Source organism: Protomyctophum parallelum (genome assembly GCF_964188405.1).
Source record: "Protomyctophum parallelum genome assembly, chromosome: 15".
NCBI lineage: Eukaryota > Metazoa > Chordata > Actinopteri > Myctophiformes > Myctophidae > Protomyctophum > Protomyctophum parallelum.
Window position 1 is genome coordinate 15,554,051 of NC_139710.1, and position 24,872 is coordinate 15,578,922.

General features: G+C 42.3%; 1 protein-coding gene across 2 annotated transcripts; it reads right to left on the reverse strand.

Moving 5' to 3' along the window:
* Nucleotides 1-76: 76 nt before the first annotated feature.
* ercc8 (excision repair cross-complementation group 8) lies at nt 77-24,682 on the reverse strand. Of its 2 annotated transcripts, XM_083784686.1 has the most exons (12): nt 24,358-24,682; nt 21,827-21,922; nt 20,753-20,854; nt 20,479-20,602; nt 17,318-17,399; nt 10,517-10,585; nt 10,063-10,129; nt 8,473-8,576; nt 7,131-7,255; nt 5,543-5,740; nt 2,641-2,736; nt 77-1,306 (listed from the first exon to the last, which is right to left on the reverse strand). In XM_083784686.1, the coding sequence occupies exons 1-12, from the start codon at nt 24,432-24,434 to the stop codon at nt 1,238-1,240; spliced, it is 1,209 nt and encodes a 402-aa protein (XP_083640812.1). In that variant the 5' UTR covers nt 24,435-24,682; the 3' UTR covers nt 77-1,237. The 2 variants fall into 2 exon arrangements, with proteins under 2 accessions (XP_083640812.1, XP_083640813.1); XM_083784687.1 differs by lacking the exon at nt 24,358-24,682 and having other exon boundaries at nt 20,761-20,854; nt 21,827-21,917.
* Between the last annotated feature and the right edge of the window lie 190 nt (nt 24,683-24,872).

Consider the following 24,872-nt stretch of genomic DNA (forward strand, 5'->3'; position numbering starts at 1 on the left):
GAAAACCTGTAAAGAAAGAAAAATAATGGAAGCATAACAACAATTATAGAAAAAACATATTTAATGTATCAGATTCTAACAAAAAACAAAACAAAAACACCATTGTTGAGCTTTGTGGTTGTTTCAATTAGCTGAAACAGTATATAAAACACTAGACAATTAAATGATTTTTCAAAATGATATTATTATATACATTAATTCCTTGTCCTCAGTCCCACCACTGAAAAACTAAATATGCCCTCTTTGACAAAGTACTTATAAAGTACAATAATTGGAATGAGAATCATTACATCATCATTCATTATAATTTATAAAATTCAGACATGACCAATTCAATCTGTGGCGCTTGTGTGAAATCCAAAGTGCAGCACTATAGTAGTCCAGCCTGTCCAGGTGGGTGTGCATGTAAATTCAGTCAATTTGTAAAAGAGGGAGGGTGAAAGTGGTTTCAGTATAACTCTCATTTCAAAGAATTATGACAAAATAACTTGCAAAACAAATGCAAATCATATGTATCCAGGAATGGAAAAGGGGTGGGTGTGCACACGTGCGTGCATGCGTGACTGTGTGTGTGTGTGTGTGTGTGTGTGTGTGTGTGTGTGTGTGTGTGTGTGTGTGTGTGAGAAAGAGAGAGAGAGAGAGAGAGAGAAAGAGAGAGAGAGATGTAAGGGGCAGGGGGCAGTCTACTGTTATGAGTGGATCTCAGTTGTGGTCTTAACACAAACACAGTTAAAACTTATATATTGTACCTGCTAAGCTAAAGTACTGTACCTGTACTACTGCCAACCTTTTTGTTTTCTTATTGTATTACATCTAATATGATTATAACTATTATCTTGTTATATTGTAGTATTGTTAGGCTATCAACAGTCTTGCAAAACATGCCACACCAACATTCCACTGCTTGCACCTCCTCTTGAAAGCCTAATAATTTATACTTTGGCGAGCAACACTGTCACTGTTGTATGGCAAGGTCGCCGTTTTCTAAAAGCATGCAATATCCTGCGGGCATGTCAAATGTTGAACATGTCCTTTGAGTTTGAAGGACTCAGTAGCCTAATTTATTCTTTTCATTATTAATTTCCATGAGACTCCTCATTTTAGGCTTCTTTCCCTTTTGTGGTGAGGGACTTGTGCACAGACCTGTATATGTCCACATCATTTGGAAAACAACTAGTCTTCATCATTGCTCCATAACATGCATCTTCAAACCAGTACATCATTATGGATAGCAACACTAGTCTTCATCACTGCTCCATGCGTCTTCAAAGGCAGGGTTCACTGAAGAGTGTCTAGCAGCAGCATCCTGAAAGGACCAATACATTCCATTCAACTCATCATCCAGACTTTAGTCATATCACAGGTTTACAGGTACAAAATAAAGTGTGTGAAATTTGTTTTTGTGCTAGCTCCATTGTCATTTGTTATTTACAGAAAGAATCCAGACAACTTAGCTACATGCGGCCGGCTGCACAATTAAGAATTTCACCCACCTTAATTGTAATATGACAATAAAGATTTATTCTGATTCAGACTATAACCTATCTACAAGCTCACATCTTGTAGATCTGTTACTTTCGGTGACCTGTGCACAACCAAGTATAAATCAAGCTAATGAAAAACAACTGGATAAAGCTGTAGGGCGTCATGCTGAATATGGACCAGTAAAACGATGAGAATGAATGACAAGTGGTATTCATCAACAATAATGGAATGCAGCATGGCCTGACTGATGGGAGGAGGTGTCTGTTCCACTGTATGTGTATGTGTGTGTGTGTGTGTGTGTGTGTGTGTGTGTGTGTGTGTGTGTGTGTGTGTGTGTGTGTGTGTGTGTGTGTGTGTGGGGACTCAGTATACAGTATGTGTCAGGTGTTGACATTCACAAGGCATGGCCCATCTATGATGTCATATTACTGTGTGTACATGTCTTGTTACACAGCCACAGAGGATTAGGCCATTTCTCTCTCCACTGAAATAAACTAGACTAACAAGAACTATCAGAGATAAGAGATTTGCACCTACTGATATATCTGGAAAAATATAAATTCAATGAATGAGCTTGGATGCCAGAGAAAACCTTTAGCAAGAAACAAAAGACCTCTGCTATGAAAACCAATCCAGATACCATCCCATATGAGGGACAGGCCAGCCCTAAAATCTTTGTATTGGTTCTGTGAAGCGGTTATCGTTTACCATCATCCTATCTTACTATATAAAATGAAGGAACCTCTGTCTGTCTGTTATTCTGTCTGTATGATCCGCATCGATCTGAACTTCCACACAGTGACAGTGACAAAGGCCATTTTTCAGTTTCCCTACATTTAGGCGGTGTATTTATGTTTTTGACAAGAGAGTGAACAGTCCTTAGGTTGCAGACTATGCTATGGGATCTGTAGTCGTAGGCGGGTATGGACAAGTTTTGCTAATTTCCAAATAGTTTCCAACCAGTTTGAGACCATTCACTGAATTTAGATGACACCAGATATATCAGAAGGCGGAGAGCTCTGATCGTCTGGCTAAACCAGAACTGCCTTTAAATTCTGAATACCACAAGCAACATTGAGGAAAATGTGACAGAGAACAAGTATTTGATTGTCTTACAACAAATAGTTTTCTCAATTGTTAAAGTACTCATTGTACCTTCTTTAAGACTCGGGTCTCCTCCTCGATGTCTGGGCCACGGAGGACAGGGACCCATGCCAGTATATTACAGTCTTTACCTCCACTGTACAGTTCCTGGAAACACAAGAACACAGGATGGCTCATCAGCAGTGTTACAAACCAAGCAATGTCACAGATGAAATGACGGAGATGACTCTGAGCCGTAATTAGTACATCGACTTCACCTCGCAGACCATGAAATAAATACATGATCACAAGGGGGGCAAGCCAGCTTTTAATAAGCAATTTAGTTGGGAGGTAATGTAAATTAAATATTAATCCTATCTATAAAGGATTCCTCCTTTTTAAAAGAAAACCCACCCACTCCCTTCTGAGCACTGCAGCCATGAAGGTATGAAAGCCTTTTCTTTAACACTTCCAGTGCGCCGGGAATTTTCTAAATAAAGGCGCTAGTGCAGGCAGATTTTACTCTGAAAAGCCCCGCCTTCCATTTCCCCCCCAAACCGGGAGGAATAATTTTCCATTACTAGTAGCGCTAGCTACTAGCGCTGTCACATCTGATCTCTCTTTCGAAGCGTGATCTCTCTTTCAACACTATTGGCTGCTTACGAGCGACTGTCATACAGGCTGCTTAATAGGACGGACGACTGACTTAAAATGGGGCTTTTACCATATGCACGTATACTCTAGGAATATGTCTGGAATTGGGGCTGGGGTTCTGTGCAACTCTGTTATATTGTTTTTTTTGTTTGTTTGTTTTGTTATGCATTTCTTTGGTTGTGTTTTGTCTATGTCTATGTCTATGTCTTTATATACAAAAACAAGAAAATTAATAAATTACAAATGAGGACAGATTTAGAGAGAATAGACCGTTTTGTCGGGCCGTAAACAAGGAAGTGAACGGCTGCGTGCATGCGCGAAACATGACGCTGAGCGCTGCACAAGACGTTGCCTAAAAATAGATTTTAGCGATCCGGTTTTATATAATTAAAAAAAGACCCTAAAGGCTCATACATAGTCTGGATTTTCAGTGGTTAGGTGACCACCGAACTACAACATGACGTCACGAGCCGCAGTGAAGAGCAAACCACCGCCACCGCTCTAGCCCTTCTCTCTGTTTTTACTCACCAGTCACCACCGCTCACCACCGGAGCGGTGGTCACCTCACCACCGGAGCGGTGGTCACCTCACCACCGGAGCGGTGGTCACCTCACCACCGGCGCGGTGGTCACCTCACCACCGGAGCGGTGGTCACCTCACCACCGGAGCGGTGGTCACCTCACCACCGGAGCGGTGGTCACCTCACCACCAGAGCGGTGGTCACCTCACCACCGGAGCGGTGGTCACCTCACCACCGGAGCGGTGGTCACCTCACCACCGGAGCGGTGGTCACCTCACCACCGGAGCGGTGGTCACCTCACCACCGGAGCGGTGGTCACCTCACCACCAGAGCGGTGGTCACCTCACCACCGGAGCGGTGGTCGGCCTCACCACCGGAGCGGTGGTCGGCCTCACCACCGGAGCGGTGGTCGGCCTCACCACCGGAGCGGTGGTCACCTCACCACCGGAGCGGTGGTCGGCCTCACCACCGGAGCGGTGGTCACCTCACCACCGGAGCGGTGGTCACCTCACCACCGGAGCGGTGGTCACCTCACCACCGGAGCGGTGGTCGGCCTCACCACCGGAGCGGTGGTCACCTCACCACCGGAGCGGTGGTCGGCCTCACCACCGGAGCGGTGGTCACCTCACCACCGGAGCGGTGGTCACCTCACCACCGGAGCGGTGGTCACCTCACCACCGGAGCGGTGGTCACCTCACCACCGGAGCGGTGGTCGGCCTCACCACCGGAGCGGTGGTCACCTCACCACCGGAGCGGTGGTCACCTCACCACCGGAGCGGTGGTCGGCCTCACCACCGGAGCGGTGGTCGGCCTCACCACCGAAAATCCAGACTATGAATAGGCCTTAAGACGTCCCCACACGTCCTGGGCCCTCTACGGGCTATAAAGACGTGTTAACATAAGTTAAGGAACACCCAAACGAATAGAGGCAAAATACATTTCCAGCAGGCATGACAAGCTGTCAGACTGCATTCTTAGAAATGCAGACTAATAACTCATGTCGTGGTTGGATAACACGGTTTATCACTGATGCCATTGTTCAAATTTCTCCAATTATGTCAATGATAAACACATGTGCAGTAGTGTTGTTGCCCCGTTGCATCAGTTATGCCATTGTTTGTTTCTCTAATCAAATAAATTATTCAAACGTTTAAAGTAGTGTTGTAGCCCCATTGACTTCTTTCTGACACTCAGGATATAATTGAAATGACATTCATGACAATGTTATGACTACGAGTACAGTATAGGAGACGATATCACATGAATTGTACCGACAGCACAGCTTTTACTAGATACATACCATTTACAGAGAGGAAGTGCAGACTTAGGGCCGATTCATACTCCTATTTTACCGCTGTTTCGGCGCTGTAGTGCCGAAATGATTTCGGCTCGTCAGACATTTTCAGTAGCACCGAAGAGCCGACTTTAGGACGGTACCCGCCCCCCCCGAACCTCAAATGACGTCAAATTGTAGACTCTACAGCGCCGAACCGTCTTTTATTCGGCTCTAAAATAGGAGTATGAATCGGCCCATACAGTAGGCCAAGAGGATGAGATCTTATCACACAATGCGTGTCATTTAGAGTGGCTAAATGCATCACAGAATATATTGACTTTAATAACTCATCTATCATGGGGAAGTGTGACTTGACTACCATGGTAACTGTATACATTACTGGCAGCCATAACTACCGTGGTAAGACACAATGGTTGGAAATTGCAGAAAGGCACCGATACAAACGAAGATTCACCATGCAGGACGACACCACCAGACAGAGGGAGGGAGTGGGGGCACAGTACCTGGTAGTTTGGGTGGAATTCGCAGCAGTCAACATTGTTGTAGTGCCCTCTCAGCATGGTGACCAGCTTTCCTGTATGAAGGGCATACACCGCCACTGAGCTGCCGCATGGCACAAACACAAACTCTGGGCTGCAGCCGCCAGACACTGTGAACTTTAAACCCTTCCGGCTCTCATTGGATACTTTCCCATAATTCACCTGGGGACAAATGGAGTGGTCAAAACAGATATACCGGTACACCTATAAGATTGAAAGTATAATTGTGGCACAGACTTTCATGCACACGCACATACGTTTCCTGCCTCATATATATCCATCGCTCACTCACTGAAGTAACAGTCTAGTTTACATTATGTCCAGAAAACGAGCATACACGCGCCCCACACACACACACACACACACACACACACACACACACACACACACACACACACACACACTTTGGAAAACAAAACAACAGTTAAAAAAAGAAGAAGAATACACTTTTTTATATAGCTTTGTGCATTAGTGGGGTGACAAAATAATAAAACATAAATGGTAAATGGTGCATTTATATAGCGCCTTTATCCAAGGCGCTTTACATGCACATTCACACACACATTCCTACACCAATGGCGGAAGAAACCATGCAGGGCACCTGCATGGTTTGAACTGGGAACCTTGCGGTTGTCATCCGGCCACTCTACCCCTGAGCCACTGTCACCCCCGTATAGTGTGAGACCACTATACCACTTTATATTCAATAAATATAATGCTATAAAAGTTCATAAAGATGCATGTGTATAAGAACTACTGATAGAAATGCATTTAGAATCAAATGTTACGTACAGGTGCATACATAAATGCTTGTGTTGTCATTTATTACAGGCACCCTTGAATTTAGCTTTTAGAGGATATTTAGTTCCACAAAAGTTTCAAAAGAACATTCCATCTGGAGACAAAAGCAAACAAGAGCTCTTTCTTGGTTCAAGGTCTCTTCTTACAACAGAGAGTGGCATGTGAATGTAAATAGAACTAATAATAGAAAGTAGAACTAACCATATCCATAACCATGTCCAAAAAGGAAAGTTGAGAGTGAAAACATTTTATGGGATAGGGGTGTTCTTTTTTTATGTATAGTGTTTTATGTTGTCTGTTTTTAATGGACCCTGCATCTAAACAAATACAGTTGATTGATTGAATATTAAAGAAAGGAAATAATAGAACTAATCAGAAAATTGTTCAACTTTTGGAGAGAAGCGCTGATCAGCAGTGTCCGACAACCCAGTCATTCATGACATGACTTTGAATTGTTACCAAAACCATGAAAAGTCCATACCGTTTAGTGTGATTACAGCTGTTGATAATGATAATAATGCAGTTGACATGATGTACTTGAGCAGAGTAACGGTTCAAATGTCAAAGTGCTCTTCTGCTCATAAAACCCTTTCTGTGGACACGGCCCCTGAGGATGCACCGCCTTGCAATACAAATAGAGTCCAATACGATCCCACAAAATGTCCTGACATTATGGCCTCAGCCCGTCATACTTCCATTCTGGTTCATATTACCTATAATGGCAAGTCTCTCTCACACACACCCAGCCTACCAGTGTGTTCTCTCCTGTAGCGCTGTTCCACAGTCGCATACGGTTGTCTGTACCCGTAGTGAGGAGGAAGAGACCATCACCACTAAAACACAGGCCGTTCACTCTGCCATCATGGGCTGTGTTCACTGGATGGAGAAAGGAAACCATGTCAATGATATCTCAGCATACTCACAACTGTAAGTTGCACACGCACGCACGCACGCACGCACGCACACACACACACACACACACACACACACACACACACACACACACACACACACACACACACACACACACACACACACACACACACACACACACACACACACACACACACACACACACACACACACACAGCACTTTTAATCGAGTACTGTACTTAACATTTATTGTACTTTCGACTTCATTGCATTTCTATGAAGGTTGTAGGTTTTGAGCATAGCTTTGTTGAAGTCAAGTTCAAGGTATGAATAGTTGTGAGTGATAATCCTCACCCTGTCACCACTAGAAAGCTGTTTCACCTCATTGTTTACATTAACTGCATAACTGCACTTTTGTTACCTTTAACCATTGAACCCTAGAATCCTTACTCTGGGAGGAACATTTGCGTTAATTGTTACTTTTAAGCATAGCTTGAATAGTTTGACCAGGTTAAACATGGGGCTTAACATTTTCAAACAAACGTGTTTTTTTCTTTATAATTGTTTACTATAGTCCTACTTGCTAGACCCAAATAATTTACATCTGGCCACAAAAGATCACAGGATCAACTGAATGTGAAGGTAGAGTACTGGGGGGCTGCCATACTGTGTCGTAGGCTCAATATGTCAGTTTGTCACCTCCTCCTTCACATTCAGTAGATCCCGTGATCTTTTGTGGCCATTTGTAATTTCTTGGGGTCTAGTAGGACTATAGTAAAATATCACACCTGTGTGAAGTGAGAGGTGCTCTTGTCACAAATTCACGTCAAATTTGGCAGACCTTTGACCTAATTTCTCCTTTCATTGTCAATGGCAAATATTGAAACGTAATAAAAAAGAAATCGTTATAAAATGTTGTAAAAAAATACATATTTAGCCCCACACCCCATACACACGAAACCGTGCCTACCACTGAAAACGCCACACACCCACTGAATACGCATGTACGGTAGTACATATGATATCAGCTGTCACTTCACTCCAGTTGAGTCAGGCTACCTGTGTTTTCTATGTCGTCATTCCTGTGTCAGTATAACACTAAGCTTTATAGTAAGTATAGATGTAAAGAAACGTTTGTCATTCAACCCCCTTCAAAAAAGTCAAAAAAGCAACTAATAGTAATGACAGAGGGAGGAAGGGAATAGTAGAAATGACAGTACCTGCCTCAGAGGCGGCTTTGGACTTGTCCCCATTGTGCTGGTCTAGTGTGAACAGACTGCCAGCAGCTCGCCGCACATCCCATACCCGCACCCTGCTGTCAGCACTGACACAAAGAAAAGAGGGTGAGGATGTTGGTTTAAGCATAACACGTTTAATATTCATACAGAACTAAGAATCTCAATGACCCAAATCCAAGTATGAAAAGTTACTTTCATAGTGAAAGGTACTAGAAAAAAGACATAAAAAAAGATACAGTGAGTGGAGCCATGGGTATCAAATCCTTCACTGTGCAGGATTTGGTAATCTAGGCTTGCGGCCAACTAACACAAATGGTGGGAAGCCGGATGGGGAGGGCAATCTCTGTCACTGCACAAGCAATTCCTACAGGTTGGTTGGGGGGGGGGGGGGGGGTAACAGGAGAGGTGGGAAGTGGGCACCAAAACATTCTGGACACTAAGGATAACTGGGCACCTTGGCCCACATTCTGGGCACTAAGGAAATGTGGGCATCTTAAGTCTTAGGCTTCGTGTCCACAGAAAATGTTTTGCATGGAGACAGTAGTATTCTTATGAGTGAGTGACGTTTTATGATCTTACTGTGTTATTACAAGCTGGCTTTCACTGTTGTTACACTTTCACTTTTCACATTAAACACTGCATTGCTTCACATGCACTGTACATGCCTATGAGACCGCATTCCCATGTTACTGTCTGTCACATGCTCAGTAGTCCGCTGTAGTATCCTAACATAGCACGCTGCTTTGTTGTTGTTAAGTGATATTTAGTCCGCTGTAGTATCTTAACATAGCACGCTGCTTGGTTGTTGTTAAGTGATATTTAAAATTATTACTATCATGTGTCCAGGGTTTCGTTAACAAGAAAAGACCAAGCAATTGCAAATGAGACACCATTCGTACAGATTGTTCCTTCCACACAAAACAAAGGAAAGCATTAGCCTTGGATCAAGACTATCATTGATGTATTTTATTTTAATAAAATGGATGGGCACTTGAATGCAAAAGTAATTGCTCACAATATCGTATTAATAATAGGTTCACTACTAAGGGCATTAAAGGTCAAACTGTATGACTACATTTCAACATTTTTGAATATTATCTACCATCCTGCATTCTACAACTTCTGTTTTTAAAAAGCAATTTCAGTCCAAAGGGAGAGCAGCACACATATCCCAATGGATTAATTAGCCAAATCATAAAGCAGGTGGGTACTCTATCTACCATATGCTAAACTGAAACTCCAAGGGAATGGGTTACCAGAGTACCACTCTACCAGTCTATTACCAATGCAGTGCAATTATGATTCATGACAGATGGCAGCAGGCTGCGCTCAAACCGAAATACTGGAAGCAGTCATTACAACTGGACTGAAACAACACTCACACTTTGCATTGGGAGGGGCATGACTCTTGTCTTCTGACCCTCTGTTCATATATGTGGCTTTGTTACTTGTATATTATGGACAATAAAGCTTTTTGAAAGTTGAATTCTTCAGATTGGAGGGACAAATTAGGGAAGCTTTTTCCTGCATGGCTGTATCTACGGCACAGACACATAAAAAGGTGGTACAAACCTGGCAGTGGCCAAGATGTGCTCATATCTGGGTGACCAACACACAGAAAGGACCTCCCCTCTGTGACCTAAAGTGTAGAATTAATACATTAATCATGTCAACACTACCTGTATGTCAAATCAAACTTTATTTGTATAGCACATTTAAAATAAACAAACTATATGCTTTGACACAAAACAAAAATATGCAGAGTAAATACAGGAGAGCTCAAGTATAATTAAAAGCAAGAGAGAGAGAAGACAGAAGACATGATTTTTAAGTTAAAGGCCCCAGTTAAGGCCCAAAGGGCAGAACTAATGGGGAGGGGCAAACATGTTCTAGAGCCTGGGGCCCACAGCCGCAAAAGCACGGTCAGCCCTGCTCTTCTTGTTAGTCTTACTGTAGGAACGACCAGCATGTGGGTGACAAGAGTCTCTTTTGTTGTCAGTTTCAGTGTATGGTATAATCCACTAACCTTGAAGAACGTGAATGCGTGAGCCAGACTTCAGGTCACACAACTGTATTTTAGGTTCTTTCGTCCCAACTATAAACACAAAGAATTAATAGAAATCAGTGGGAAAGGTGTGTACTGTGTGTTTTAAACAATACAGTACATACATAGAAGCTACATACATGGCTTATAGAACAAATATATGCATGAGTCTGTGTAACCTGGGTTAACCTGGTGAAAAAACAACTGGAGTTCCAGGTAAAAAAAAATCACACCCATGTGAATTAAGTGGTGCAACTCCGTGTGGGGGTCTCTCTCTCTCTGGCACAACAGCGCCACTTTTGCCCCTACTGGTACTCTATACCCAGGCAGCCAGCCAGGCAGGCAGGCACCCACACCATAGAGTTATATATCTATAGAGAAGACACCCGAGTTCTCCTCCCATCCACTTGCATTAAGTTGCTCAAAAGCGCATGAGGCGGATTCACTCCTCCTTCCTGGTAGGAACAGAGTGCATTCTGGGACGGTTTGGTTACAAACACATGAACGCGCTGCCGTTGACTATCATTGTGCCGTTTGTGCGCGTTCACGTATGAAACATTCGTTCATGTGTCATGGCCCCAATCACATGAACGTGCGCAATGATAGTCAACGGAGCAGCGCTGGCTCGAGCTGCACTACCAAATCCGGCCACTATGTCCATTTCGCCTCAGGGTTTCCTCTGGGTGCCTTCTCTAGAAATATATACTCTAAGACCCACACACACACACACACACACACATACTCACTTAAGGAAGTGGTTTGCACCACTTAAAAGGTGTGGTTAGTGATACCAGCTTTTCATAAACATGAACACACTTTTTGGTCAACAAATCTTTTGTGCATATAAACAATGATGGTTACCAGTCCAACTTGGCATAATTTGCACATTGTTCTATGCATTTTATTACTTCTTACCATTCTCAAATTATGCCAAGTCGGACTGGGAACCATCATTGTTTATATGCACAAAATATTTGTTGACTTTGTTCCTAGTAATGTTGGAAGAAATCTTATTGACTGACTGATTACCTTATTAGCAACAGAAGTTGGAAGTAAAAGGATGCCGCAAAAAAGAAGCCCCGGGGTGGGGGGGTGGTGTCCCTTGTACTCAATTCATCATCATGACAGACAATACATCACATACTGTATCAACAACACTAAAGAAATTATGACAGTCAAAAAACCTTTAGAAAAGGTGGGATTTGCTACGGAAATTGACCGACTTATGCATTGGACACATAATCGATCTACACAATCCCGTCAACTACAACAACAACTAAACAAAACATTAGAGAAAGAGAGGTACTTAGTGCATGCAAAAGTTCATGCTTGGATGCATACACGCATGGGCACTAGTGTGTATTGAAAACACACAGTAACCGTAACCTGTTGGTCCTGCTTAGTGACTTGTGCCACCCAGATTCCAAAAATGGTTGTCTACAAAAGTCTGTCTCCGTACAGCTACTTAAGAGTCTTAGACCATACCTGGGGGGGGGGGGGGGTCCTCAGTGTTACTACAGGGGGCCCACCAAATCTTTGTGTAATAGGAACTTTTTTGAGGGGCGCTAGCCCCTCCAATGCATGACTTTTGAAGATTGGCATCTATGGGATTTTTGAGTTTGTTTAAAGCACTTATACATTGTTTGCCAACCAAGCCTATGGACTTTGAGGATATTACAATGTTTGTTTAGAGCATTTACGACGTAAATCGTTTGCCAGCCATGGCCCATGACTAGACTTTAATGTTTGTTATGGGCACTACATGACGACTCGGAGGGGAACATTAGCTGAAAATATTGCTATTCTCGGCAAAGAGGTTTGGTGTAGGGGGGAAAAAAGAGCATACAAGGGTTTAAGTGGTTAACTGTCTGAAAATACTGTCTGAAACCAACACATTGACAGTGCTGTCAAACAAGTCTATGAGGCAATCTATGAAATGGTTTAATTTGCAACATAATGTTATACAATATGTAGTAGTGGGGGATTCCTGCTTCATCTCTCGATCACCCAAGGGGTCCTTGGACTGAAAAACGTTGAAGACTTGTCTCAGACCATGTCCAACTCTCCTATGCATTTTGGTCGCCCCAGGCTTGTGTCATTTTGTGCAGTGGGATTATACCTGGGTCACATCACAATACTCTATGTGCAGGGAAGCACATACAGTAGCATAACTCTAGGCTATCCATTATCACATTCTCTTTGGAGGCCAGGAGTATTTGTGCGGATTAGTGGGGGACAGAGTTACCGTGTGGGGGTCTCTCTACTGTACTGTCACTGTACTGTACTGGCACACCTGAAATCATCATATATACAGTTAATATGTGCGTGTGTGTTTCTGTGTGTTAGGTTGCGCTCAGGTGGTGAAAAACACCCAGCCAACCAGCCAGCCAGCCAGGCAGGCAGGCACCCACACACATACTCACTTAAGGAAGTGGTTTGCACCACTTAAATATACGTTTTGAAGGAAATGAATAAAACCTTGCTCCGGGGCTCCACCGGGCGTCAGCGTCGCGTCTCTGTCACCGTCAGGGAATGTTCCCTTTTTAATCAATGAAGGGTGGCTCCACTGCCCGCGTTGCGTGACTGCATTAAAATTGCCCCGGTTCGTTTTTTGGCGAACGCGACAGAGACGCAACGCACCCGAATGGAGCCAACCAAGCCTATGGACTTTGAGGATATTACAATGTTTGTTAGAGCATTTACGACGTAAATCGTTTGCCAGCCATGGCCCATGACTAGACTTTAATGTTTGTTATGGGCACTACATGACGACTCGGAGGGGAACATTAGCTGAAAATATTGCCATTCTCGGCAAAGAGGTTTGGTGTAGGGGAAAAAAAGAGCATACAAGGGTTTAAGTGGTTAACTGTCTGAAAACCAACACATTGAAAGTGCTGTCAAACAAGTCTATGAGGCAATCTATGAAATGGTTTAATTTGCAATGTTATACAATATGTAGTAGTGGGGGATTCCTGCTTCATCTCTCGATCACCCAAGGGGTCCTTGGACTGAAAAACGTTGAAGACTTGTCTCAGACCATGTCCAACTCTCCTATGCATTTTGGTCCCCCCAGGCTTGTGTCATTTTGTGCAGTGGGATTATACCTGGGTCACATCACAATACTCTACAGTATGTGCAGGGAAGCACATACAGTAGCATAACTCTAGGCTATCCATTATCACATTCTCTTTGGAGGCCAGGAGTATTTGTGCGGATTAGTGGGGGACAGAGTTACCGTGTGGGGGTCTCTCTACCGTACTGTACTGTCACTGTACTGTACTGGCACACCTGAAATCATCATATATACAGTTAATGTGTGCGTGTGTGTTTCTGTGTGTTAGGTTGCGCTCAGGTGGTGTAAAACACCCAGCCAGCCAGCCAGCCAGCCAGGCAGGCAGGCACCCACACACATACTCACTTCAAGGAAGCTCTTAGAAGGAAGTGAAGTGGTCACGTGACTGACACTTTCATGGACACTTTCACGGGAGCCAAACTACACCCGGAAGTTCGGCAGAATGCACTGGAGTCAATGAGAGCTCAGTGACCAGCTCATGAACAAACATTATTTATGAATGACTGAGACCTTTTGTAAAGTGATCGCTTCTGGAAAATAAAATAATATATATACCGTAATTTCCGGACTATAAGCCGCGGCTTTTTACCCATGATTTGAACCCTGCGGCTTATACAACGGTGCGGCTAATCTATGGATTTTTACAGCTAACGCAGAGCCATCTCAGGCTCTGAGCTAACGTAGCTGCGGCTTATAGTCCGGTGCGGCTTATAGTCCGGTGCGGCTTGTATATGGGATTTTCCCTACATTTGGCTGGTGCGGCTTATATTCAGGTGCGGCTTATAGTCCGGAAATTACTAACACGTTATTTTAGGCTGTCTTATTTTATTATGTGCATACTACTTAATGAGATTTATTTTTTCAAAGAGCAGAGAGCAGCCCAGGCAGAAAACTTACTATGTGCTCTTCTATAAATACCTCAATAAAAAATAAAAATAAATAGTTATTAAGTCGAAAAACAACCACTCGGAAAAAACGTGTGATATCACTTATGTCTTCTTTCATATTCCTGAACCAATTATATGACAAAGCTCGCAATCGTTCATGTATAATGTTTGTTATGAGCTGGTCCAGCCGGCTCCATTCACTGCCATGTATTCATTGCACTACTGGTGTGAGTTTGGTTCCCATGAAAGTGTGGCGCAGCCCAGTCACGTGACCACTTCACTTCCTTCTAAGAGCTTCCTTGACTCACTTAAGGAAGTGGTTTGCACCACTTAAATATACGTTTTGAAGGAAATTAATAAAACCTTGCTCCGGGGCTCCACCGGGCGTCGGCGTCGCGTCTCCGTCACCGTCAGGGAATGTTCCCTTGTTAATCAATGAAGGGTGGCTCCACTGCCCGCGTTGCGTGACTGCATTAAAATTGCCCCGGTTCGTTTTTTGGCGAACGCGACGGACGCAACGCACCCGAATGGAGCCCCGGTGTTATATTTTTTAAACGATGCAATACTGCCTCATCAAAGTTGATGTTGTGACTTTAGATACTGTCAATTACTTGCATGAGAAGGAGAGAGGTGGTGGAGTTAGCTGTTTTAGCAGACAGTCTGACGGACCAATGGAGTTAAGAGGTGCATTTTTTACTACATTCCATTGGTGTTCAATAGCACTGATTTATGGAATAAAATCAAAAACCTCATAAATTGAGTTATGAGGTTTCCTCCGGACAGCAATGATATCTAACAAATCATATTACACACATAAAAACCCCAAGAAAGTGTTTCTTGTGTCCTAAACATGATTAAAATAAGCTCTGGTTGCAAAAGGTGTGAAGTGGCCCTTTAACCTATTCTGAACGGGAACCCATTTTGGTGTTGGCATCATGTCGTGCTTTAGCTGTTTAAAAATAGCAGATCTACAAGCTCATATCGCGCCACTCGCGATACGAGCTTGTAGGTCTGCTATTTTTGAAAAATCGAAGAACGACTGACATAGAGATATAGCTTTATCAGAAAACTGTCAGGATGTAGAAGACGTTTATAGAATCTGATCTCAGGTCAGAATGGGTTAAGCCAATTTTAATAGGATAAGCACAGTAAAGAAAGACTGCCACAAGAGATTCTGTGGTGGAAAGCCTTTTCCACTTCTCCCTATTATAAGTGTGCAACCAATCTGAGAGAGGAATGTTTGAGTCTGAGTTGGTAAGGAACCTCAGAATTACTTTTGAATCTATCCGCCACTCCTATATTCAGCTATAGGGCCCTATCTAGAGGCGTTCCGCCATTATATTGCCACCGCCTACAGTTAAAACACCTCCACTACCCATTACATTATGCATAGGTATTGTTTGGGTGTTGCGCAACTTAAACGCAACTTAAAACAATCCATTATGCCCTGGAGTGTATTCCAAGGCAGCAACACACGCTGCCTTGGAATACATTTGTATTAGATACAGAGGGTTGTTTTGTGTGTCCACATTCCATTGTCCTAAAACTGTGTGTATAAGATAGCAAATATAGGGAAAGAATATCGACACGCCTAGACACACCTCCACCTGCAAATATAGGAGTCGGCAAAATTAATAGTGGGTTGTGTGGCAAGATAACGTTTACGCATAGTGGAAGCTCCTAAATGTGAAATTCACGGAAAGTGTTTAATACTTGTGGGTAAGGCATGGGATACGATAGAGCCCAGAGTGTAGATTCTTGTCCTAACACAAACATTAAATTCCATTGACAATGAATGGAGAATTTACGTTATGTGTCTGAGAAAATCGGCTATTTTTGTGTTAACACAAACATTAAATGCCATTGACAATGGATAATTTACGTCATATGTTGATGAGCAAATCGGTTATTGTGTCCTAACACAAAGGAATTCTCATTGACAATATATGTGACACATATATCATGAAGTTGTATGATTATAAGACCGCCCCTCACTTCACACAGGTGTGATTTTCTTGTAATCAATATCAACACACAAATTTTCAATGTTGATCTTACACTTTGAAAGACATCCTCACACCTGTGAAAAGATAAATGAAAGGGACAAAGTATGTAGGTTTATGTTTACTTTTGAAATGTCCATTCTGTTATGTCAGCAAAACCAACAGAGAAGTGACGGTTATTGAGGAACCTTAGAAATCATGATGAAAAGTCATGATTTCTAATGTTGTTTCTAATATTTCATTGCAACAGGACATGAGGTTTGTAAGTTGAGATTTCAGGGCATTGAGGTGGTGAATCCTTGAAATGAGGAAATCATTTACTCCACGAACACCGGGGCTCCACCGGGTGCGAAGGGTGGCTCCACTGCCCGCAATTAAAATTGCCCCGGTTAGTTTTTTGACACACGCGACGGAGACGCAACGCACCCGGTGGAGCCCCGCTGTAAGAGAGACATATGTATTACTTATGTATTCCTACTTTTGTACTCTTTTTTTATTTGAATACTTTCGTGTATTGACTGTCCATACGTTATTTCCGCTAAGGCGGTTTAAACGCTGACGAAGGCGAGAAGGACGGCAACAAACACAATTGTTGCTGCTATACATTAAAAGAACGATGGGGAGTGTGGAAATTCCTTTTTTTGCATGTATCATATCTGTAGGAGAAAAAATACCCTGCTGACAGAAATGACAAACCTGTGTTTTAACACACAATGTGTTAAAACACTAAATTAATCATTATGGCCATCACTGGGAATAGTAGGGCTGATTTTGTCCGGATTAATATGCACACAAACCAATTTATATACTATACACACACCTGCAATGAGGCTGTGTTTCCTAGCGATGGGAGACATGTGATGACAGTAGACGTTTCCTTCAAACTGGAAGACTTCAGCAGGCTGGAGACACAGAAAAACAAACACAAAGAGAACAATCAGCTGTAGCTGAAGCTACACCTCTGGCAGGCTTTCTAAGTGTGTGTGTGTGTGTGTGTGTGTGTGTGTGTGTGTGTGTGTGTGTGTGTGTGTGTGTGTGTGTGTGCGAGTGAGTGAGTGAGTGAGTGAGTGAGTGAGTGAGTGTGAGAGAGAGAGAGAGAGAGAGAGAGAGAGAGAGAAAGTGAGATATAGAGAGAGAGGGAGAGAAACCAAGCATGAGTGAGTAGTGGGGTTTAGCTGTCCTTTTCATGACCTTCTGGGGTAACCATGACTCCAATGTAACTCTAGCATGTAACAAGGCCTGCCATATGCAGCTTTGTATCAGACAGGCAGAGATAGGTAAGGAAAAGAGAAAGGAGAGAGACAGAGGAAGACGTAGAGAAAACTAGAAAAAGGGCACAGGTCAGGCCACCACCAGGAGGTTGTGGCCTCCTGGTGGTGCTATAATAGACCAATGTGAAAAGGGTTCCATTTCTTCTTACGCCTTTGATGGCAATTAGATGATTTGAGGAATTTTGTTCCAAAAATGTGTTTTGCAAAAGCCCACCTGTTGTTGGCGCTATAACAGGCCAATGTGAAAAGGGTGGGATTTATTCCTCAGCCTAGTAGGAAAGTGCGTGAAACATTTCACGTAAATACTGCGTTCATGATTTGAGGCTTTTTGTTCAAAACGGGCCAATCCTGCAAACTAATTAGGATGGAAGATGAAATAAGGGACAGATCGTCTTGAGCACATGAAAACAGGATTTTGAGACAGAATCTGGAGGAGTAATATCAAAAAATGTGTTTTACAAAAGTCGGCCTCCTGGTGGCACTATAAAAGGCAGATGTGGCCAGACAGTTAGCTCAACCGTCCAGTCACCTATAGGCTGCTGAGCCAGCCTGATGGCGTGCCGCGGGTTAGACGACTTTTGCCGCGTGTCTTTCCCCCATTTCCTGTCAGTCTACTTTCAACTTATCAATAAAAGGCAGGAAAAGCCTTTTCTTAAAAAACAAAGGCAGATGTGAAAAATGCAGGTCAAAGGTTTTTCCTTGGCTTCTAGGGAGTGCATGCAACGTTTCACGCAGATCGGTGCAGTTATAAGTAAAATGTGAAAATCTGCCTCACGGTGGCACTATTACAGGCCATTGTGGAAAAATTGGGGCAGAGGTTTGGCATCGACCGTTGGATTAGCTGGAAATAGAAGGACGGACGGACGGACGGACACACAAGGACGGAGTGCAAAGCATACTCTCCCCATGCCTTCGGCCTGGTGGAGAGTGAGCCAAAGAGTAGAAAGATAATAGAGGTGTGGGAATAGGTGGGCTAGGGCTATACCATTTATTTATTTTGGTTTACATACAATTACATTTATTATGTCAAGAGTCAAGACATGCACATGTACATGTACGCTAGTCCCTCCTATGCCCAGCTTTCCGGGTTTTGTAAACACAAGCATTGGCTTGTGATTGGCTGATCACCCCATAGCGATGACTTGATTGGCTGAGCAGTACATATTGAAGAAAAAAAATCACACCTATGTGAAGGGGCACTCTTGTCATCGTACATCATCCAATAAAAATGAATATACTTCTTCATGAATACATTTGTCAACTTATGTTATTAACTTTAAACCATTATTTTATGTGATTGGTTAGCCGATTTGCTCGTCTACATGATGTAAATGACGTCATATTTCAGGCACATATGATGTAAATTCTCCTTTCATTGTCAATGGCAAATGTGAGATGTGATAGGACGAAAAGCTGTATATAGGAGGGGCTAGCACCCCTCATAAATGAGGGCAGAAAAGTGAGGACGCAAATTGTGATTGGCCAGAATGAGATGATGTGTATGATGATGTATGATAAGAGCACCCCTCACTTCACACAGGTGTGATTTTTGAGAAGAGCTAGCCCCTCCTATATCCAGCTTATGTGTGCACAAACATGAAATGCCATTGACAATGAATGGACAGTTTTGAGTGTTCGTGTACAACACAAACAGACGTAACAGTACGTTTTAACAGCGGGCGACAGCCAGACGAATTTTCCAGAAGTGCATTATTTGTCTATGGGACCCGGCGACTACCGGCGATAGCAGGCGAACAGGCGATGGTCGAAAAGTGGGCGGAGCAACGTCGCCACGAAAAGATCAAAATAATTAATCTTTTCTGGTGATAGCGGGTGATTGGGCGATGTGTCGGCCGATGCTCGCCCACTGCTCAAAGCCCTAAGATGCTGTAGTGCCAGTCAAATGTACCCACTTGCCCTGCTGTGTTACAAAACCTGTAAAGATTCATGTGCAGGTTAACAGACTCTGAACAGTATCATTGTAGCACTTACTAATCCTGCTAAGAGCTCTGTTAGGCTGTCATCTTCTAATCTAAGCTATGGAGCCAGTGGCACTCAAGCCTGTATGTACAGAGATAAGGCTGATTGATGCCTACCTATGCTCCCCTTGTTTGTTTACTTTTGTGTTTTTTATGTTTTATGTGTCTATGGACCACCCTGTGAGTGTCTTGAATAAAGTTTGAATTAGATTGAATTGAACACAGGTGTGATTTTATTTACTCCCCGTTTGCTCTTTTTTGCACTATATATTCTATCCCTTTGTTTGCTATATAGTATATATATATACTGTATATATACACTTTCAAATTGGATCTCTGCCAGGCTGGGTGGAATCACATGACTGATGACTCTAGAAATGATGTGTATTTTATACACATGCATTTGCATGTGTATACAAATAAATAAACCTATATGTCAGGGGCGGCGGTGGCTCAGGGGTAGAGTGCCTGGATGGTAACCGTAAGGTTGCCAGTTCGAACCCGGGCTCCCCCAGAGTTACTGTCGAAGTGTCCTTGAGCAAGACACTGAACCCCTAATTGCTCCCGATTTGCTAGTTGGTGCCTTGCATGGTTTCTGCTGCCATCGGTGTATGAATGTGTGTGTGAATGGGTGAATGTAATGCACAATCTCTGTAAAGCGCCTTGGATAAAGGCGCTATATAAATGCACCATTTAATATGACGTGTGACAAACTGACAAATAATGCTCACCTTCAGTGTCTCTGTGTCCCACACCTTCATGGTCTTGTCAAAGGAACTTGAGACAAACATGCCTGTGTCATGAGGATACCACTGGACCGTCTCTACACTGAACTTGTGGACATACCTACTGGACCTGAAACATACACACACATAGAACCTTTCCAAAATGCTCAAGTCTGATCAACAGAAAGCATGTGTTTTAGGATTTCTGTAAAGAAAACCAAGACAACTGACAGTGTAATGCTGCCCTCTAGTGGGCTATAGGTGGGGAAGTGAGATTCACCTGCCTACCGTGCAGATGGCCTTGCAGGTGTAGTGAGGTTTCCCGCTGAAGTTCTCCAGGTCATAGATAACTATTACACCGTCTGCTCCTCCAGATAACATACTGGTCAACAGAGAGGGTTGGGTTCAGACACTGGAGCGGTCCATGAGAAACGGGCCCTGATGCCTTTTTGGTTCTGGAATCGTGGCTTAAACGTGCAGCAGGCAACTATAATTAAACTAGCACAAGCTAGAGTAAAATTAGCTACAGTATACGGTCTGGACACAAGCATGCAACTTGCTTAGCTGTTTTGAGGGCTCCATATATTACAACGGCATGTATGTATGTAGGTATACTCCTTAACCATTTTAATTCTGATGTTGTATTATATATTATATTACCTCTTTGAAGAGGCAGTATTATATATTATATTACCTCTTTGAAGAGGCAGTATTCTTAAATAAGACTCTTTTCTTTTTTGGAATCCTAATTAAAATCCCTCTCTCAATTAAACTGTCAACCACACTATGTGCAGCAGGCGTTGCTACTAAATCTGTTTATTATTCAAATCTGAATCCTTGCCATATTTACATCCATGGGTATCTGAAAAAAATCATGACAAGCTCAAAACAATATTATTACATTCATTAATTGAAAAATATTATATATATATGTTATTACGAAGGATTACATTATTAGCAGTTAGTACATTATCGGCTGCTCCAAGCCAAATAATCATTTGCGAATGATTGACAGGCATTTCCCTTGCTTGCCTTGTATATGTACGTAGTTCAATTTTGAGCTGCACTGACTGTTCAAGAGATAATGTGACTGGTGAGATTTTGTAGTCTGTAGGGTTAGGGTTTTTCCTTCACATCATTTGAATTACTGATGGCTGGCAGTTATGACATTTTAACAATGTTACAAGAATGTTTCCTACCGCACCTTTAAGAGTGCAGAATCTGCAAATGATCCAGTATTTAGGCAATATCATACAGAAAGTAAGTACATTGACCTATTGAATTTTGCAGATGAGCATTACAATTCAAGAACAAGTAAGAATAAAGCCAACCCAGCTCAGTAGTGCATACTTACTATCTGCCTTCAATCACTTCAATGTCAATGGTATTGACTCCGTTGCCATGGATTCTTTCTACATCTCTGTCAGGATTCAGTTCCAGACTGAGAATCCTTTTAAGCAAGGTGAGGAAAACCACATTTTCAACACAGGACATCCACCTCTTGCATTTCCAATGTCATTACAAAAGTAATGGAAGTGTATCTGTATGTCTTTAATTTGAATTGAAAATGGAGGACCCTTATGTAAACAAGTATTGTGCTTTTTTCCTGGTTTGATCCTCTTAGCAGATTACTTTCCTTGAACTGCACCCATTCTGCAAACTGTTAATACATTTTTATATCAATCGATCAATAGATTAACTTGTGTGTATTACTTATCTTTGACTTAAAGCACAATGACACTTTTGAAGTGGTTTGGTTTTATATTTGTAGTTACGCTCCCATGTTGTAACTCCAATATATTGAAAAGTTATCTTCAGTAGTTGCTCTGCAGTTTATAAACTGATAATACAAAATACTCTCCTGATTGACTTACAAAGTTACAATACATTGTCAGGGGTTGACACCAACGCCTGCCCGGGGCAGGTGAAAAATATGGTCGGGCAGGTTAAGTTTGCTACCGGGTTGCCCGATCAGGCAGGTGTGCATTTTGAGTGGGGATACAAACGTCTTTACTTCACTATAAACACAACACCAGATATCCGTCTTGAACGTGATCAGAGCACTCAGCGTGAGTGCTCTGACAAGACTCACGCTGAGTGCTCTGATCACGTTCAAGATGGATATCTGGTGTTGTGTTTATAGTGAAGTTAAGACGTTTGTATCCCTCTCCCTCTCTTTATCAATCTCTCTCCCAAGTCACTCACACACACACACACACACACACACACACACACACACACACACACACACACAGAAAGAGAGAGAGCGGCTGGCTGGTCAAGTGGCTGCGACATGCATGTCAAACTGGGGGTCCTTATCTTATCTTTTCAAATGGGTGTCTGTGGGTAAATGTGTAAATGTTGGGGTCCTTGCCATGAACACTTGAAAAGTTTCCCTACCATGCATTTGTAAGGCGATTGTTTACTGTATTCCTGTGACTTAAACAAAAACTGTTTTCAACTTAACGTCTCAAGCAAGCAGAAAAGCAAAAAATAAGTTAAAATTAATGGTAATTCAAATTTTACAATATTTTTGGGGGGCAAGTGGCCATGACCTGAGGGCAAGTAGAACATGACCTGTATTTGCCCGACGGGCAAGTGCCTCTGAGACCTTAGTGTCAACCCCTGATTGTAAAGTGAAACAGGTTGTAAATTATGACAGAGAGAGAGAGAGAGACGGAGACAGACAGACAATGATAGAACCACACTAGTTTTTTCAACCAAGGTTCATGTTTTAGGGTGTTATTAGAGAAAGTAAAATATGAGGGTTTATAATTTCATTTGCTGCTTTCTTTCGTTTTAGCGATTTTAGCTATTTTTGACAGGGGGGTGGGGGCATTCGAACTTGGGACTAAATACATATTTTTTTTACAAAATTTGACGGCAAATAGCTAAAGTCGCTAAAACTACACTCATCTTTTACTTTATCTGATAACAGCCTGTCCTAAAACATGAACTTTGGTTGAAAAAAACTAAAGTTGTCCTTTAAACACATACACTGAACCTGGGATTACAAAACCCAACACAGTTTTGTAGAATGGGTCCAATTCAAATGGTCAATACAAAATCTGCTATGAGGATGAACCAGAAAAAGCACTATAAGACAATTAATCAGATTCATAACATTAAAAAGACGTACAAATATACAATTCTATGAAAAAAAGGAAATCATCATACCGGTATATACTGTATATACAGTTGAAAGTTAAAAAAGGGAAAATGTGATTAATAACAAAGTGTCTTGTTGCATTGATTTGATTGCATAACTAAAGAAATCTGAGCATGACATTGTGTATTGAGTGATTGATTAATTGAAAATGTTATTCACAGTATGTAGAATGGGTACATTTCAAACGAAAGCATAAGTCAATACCAAAACTGCTACGAGGACAGAACAATGAAAAGCACTAAGACTTACTTTACATCAGGGGTCCTCCATTTTCAATTCATCCAAACATTTAAAGACGTACAAATATACACTATACACACTATGAAAAACAGGAAATCATCATATAAGGAAATTAAAAAAGGGAAAAACATGTACAGTATGGGGAAGAAATAGGTGGCTGGGGGTGGGTGCTCTTTGACCTTTTTTACAAGGGCCAGTTTCGAATTGCAGCCATCCGTAGGTGATCTTTCAGAGCGGTTTGGAGTCATATCAGGGATTCACATGTCTTAATGACTGTTGGTAGGGCGTTCCACATTTTAGTGGCATAGGAGCAAAATTAAATGAATCCCTTTATATACCCTTGTATTGAATCCCTTGTATATACTATAACAATTTTCAGTGTTCATTTATCCATTTGTAACCCAGAGAGAGAGAGAGAGAGAGAGAGAGATGTTACAAATGTAACCAAATGGACTGAGGATTTTACTGTTATTTACCTCCTGGTTGACTCTGCGCGTCTCAGACGGAGAGGGTCATCCAGTCCAGCTCGTCTGCCTGACAGAAAGCCCAACATTGTTTCTGCCTGAACAGAAAGTAACAAGCTAGCTAATGCTAGCCTATAACTAGCCAATTTTAATCAAACTGAACAGTAACGTTATAAAAAAGTGGACCAAATTATATCATGCTCAAAGTGTCTTGCTCTACATAAAACTGCAATAGTATTGTGTCAAATACACAATATTTCAATTTGAATGTTCATTTGAACTAAAATTCTAAATGTATATTTTGCGTTTTGCTACTGAGCAAAACAAAACAAAACAAAAGAAAAACATTGCGCCCGCCATGTTGATACGTAACAGTAATAATTGCTGTCATTGGCTGGTCTCAACTTGCCACCCAATCAGAGAACAGTTTACTGACTCTGTGCCGTCCGTTCCATAACCGTTACCATGACCCCGAAGGTCGGCCTGTGATTGGCTAGTTGGTTGTCAAACCAAACGCGGACGGAAAC